Raw genomic sequence first — 1,111 nt, 5'->3', positions numbered from 1 at the left:
CAGCCGGCAACCCAAGCCCTGAAAACCAGGTGAGTCCTGATGTGGGACAGCATCTCCCAGCACAGAATCATAGAATGCTGGGAGTAAGAAGGGACCTCTAGAGATCACTCAGTCCAGCCCCCCTGCCATCCCCCGGGGCAGCCCCACAGGAACGCGTCCAGGCGGGTTGGAAAGTCTCCAGAGCAGGAGACTCCACACCCTCTGTGGGCAGCCTGGGCCAGGGCTCCGGCACCCGCACAGGGAAGAAGTTTATCCTCACATTGAGGTGAAACTTCCTGTATTCTAGCTTACACCTGTTATTCCTTGTCCTATTGCTGGGCTTGTCCCCTTCCTCTTGACACCCACCCCTCAGATATTTCTCTACGTTAATAAATCCTCTCTCAGCCATTTCCTTTCAAGACTAAACAGCCCCAGTTCTTTCAGTCTCTCTTCACAGAAGAGATGTTCAGTCCCGTGATCACCCTCTATTGGACTCTCTCCAGTAGGTCCGTGTCTCTCCTGAACTGGGGAGCCCCGAACTGGACACGCTATTCCAGGTGTGATCTCAGCAGGGCAGAGTAGAGGGGGAGGAGAACTTCCCTAGGCCTGCTGGACACACTTTTCTTAACACACCCCAGTATCTCATTGGCCCTCTTGGTCACAAAAGCACATTGCTGTCCCACGGACAACTTGGTTGGGTCTGTTTGTGGGGTTGGAATGAGGGGAGGCAGCAGCCCCCAGCCTCCCCCCACGTGGGTGCTGGCTCCCTTCAGGACAACGGTTACGCCCGGCTGCTGCGGCGGCAGGTGGAGGAGGTGTTCCGGGACAATCGCATGATCGCCGTGTGTCAGTACAACTCCATGCCCGACGAGGACGTGGTGATGATGAGGCATTACCTGCGGAAGCACAACATTGAGGTCAAGTTCGTCCTCAACGAGGTAGGGCTGGAGCTGCTGGGGCAGATCGTGGTGCGGTTTGGGGTGCAAGAAGGTGGATGTGGTGCTCGCTGGGGTGAAAAGCTCGTTTTGAGGGCTGGCTCCCCCTCTCCACAGATCATCAGACCCGTGCTGTCCCAGTCCAAGTACAAGAATCTCCTCCCTCTCTTTGTGACGCGCAATATCCTGTTGGTGAG

The 1,111-nt window shown here is 56.3% G+C and overlaps 1 protein-coding gene across 1 annotated transcript in view; it reads left to right on the top strand.

Moving 5' to 3' along the window:
• The window catches only part of MRPL10 (mitochondrial ribosomal protein L10), a gene marked incomplete at both ends in the record, with an annotated part of 1,392 nt that extends 286 nt beyond the window's left edge, over window positions 1-1,106 (top strand). Inside the window, 2 exons of the mRNA XM_009871039.1 lie at window positions 753-917; window positions 1,032-1,106. Coding sequence (XP_009869341.1) covers window positions 753-917; window positions 1,032-1,106 — 240 coding nt within the window. The remainder of the gene's footprint in view (window positions 1-752; window positions 918-1,031) is intronic.
• Between the last annotated feature and the right edge of the window lie 5 nt (window positions 1,107-1,111).

This window comes from Apaloderma vittatum, unplaced genomic scaffold (genome assembly GCF_000703405.1).
Source record: "Apaloderma vittatum isolate BGI_N311 unplaced genomic scaffold, ASM70340v1 scaffold27516, whole genome shotgun sequence".
In the NCBI taxonomy this organism is placed as follows: Eukaryota; Metazoa; Chordata; class Aves; order Trogoniformes; family Trogonidae; genus Apaloderma; species Apaloderma vittatum.
The sequence above is the reverse complement of the archived record's forward strand: the minus strand, read 5'-3'. Positions and strand labels throughout refer to the sequence as shown.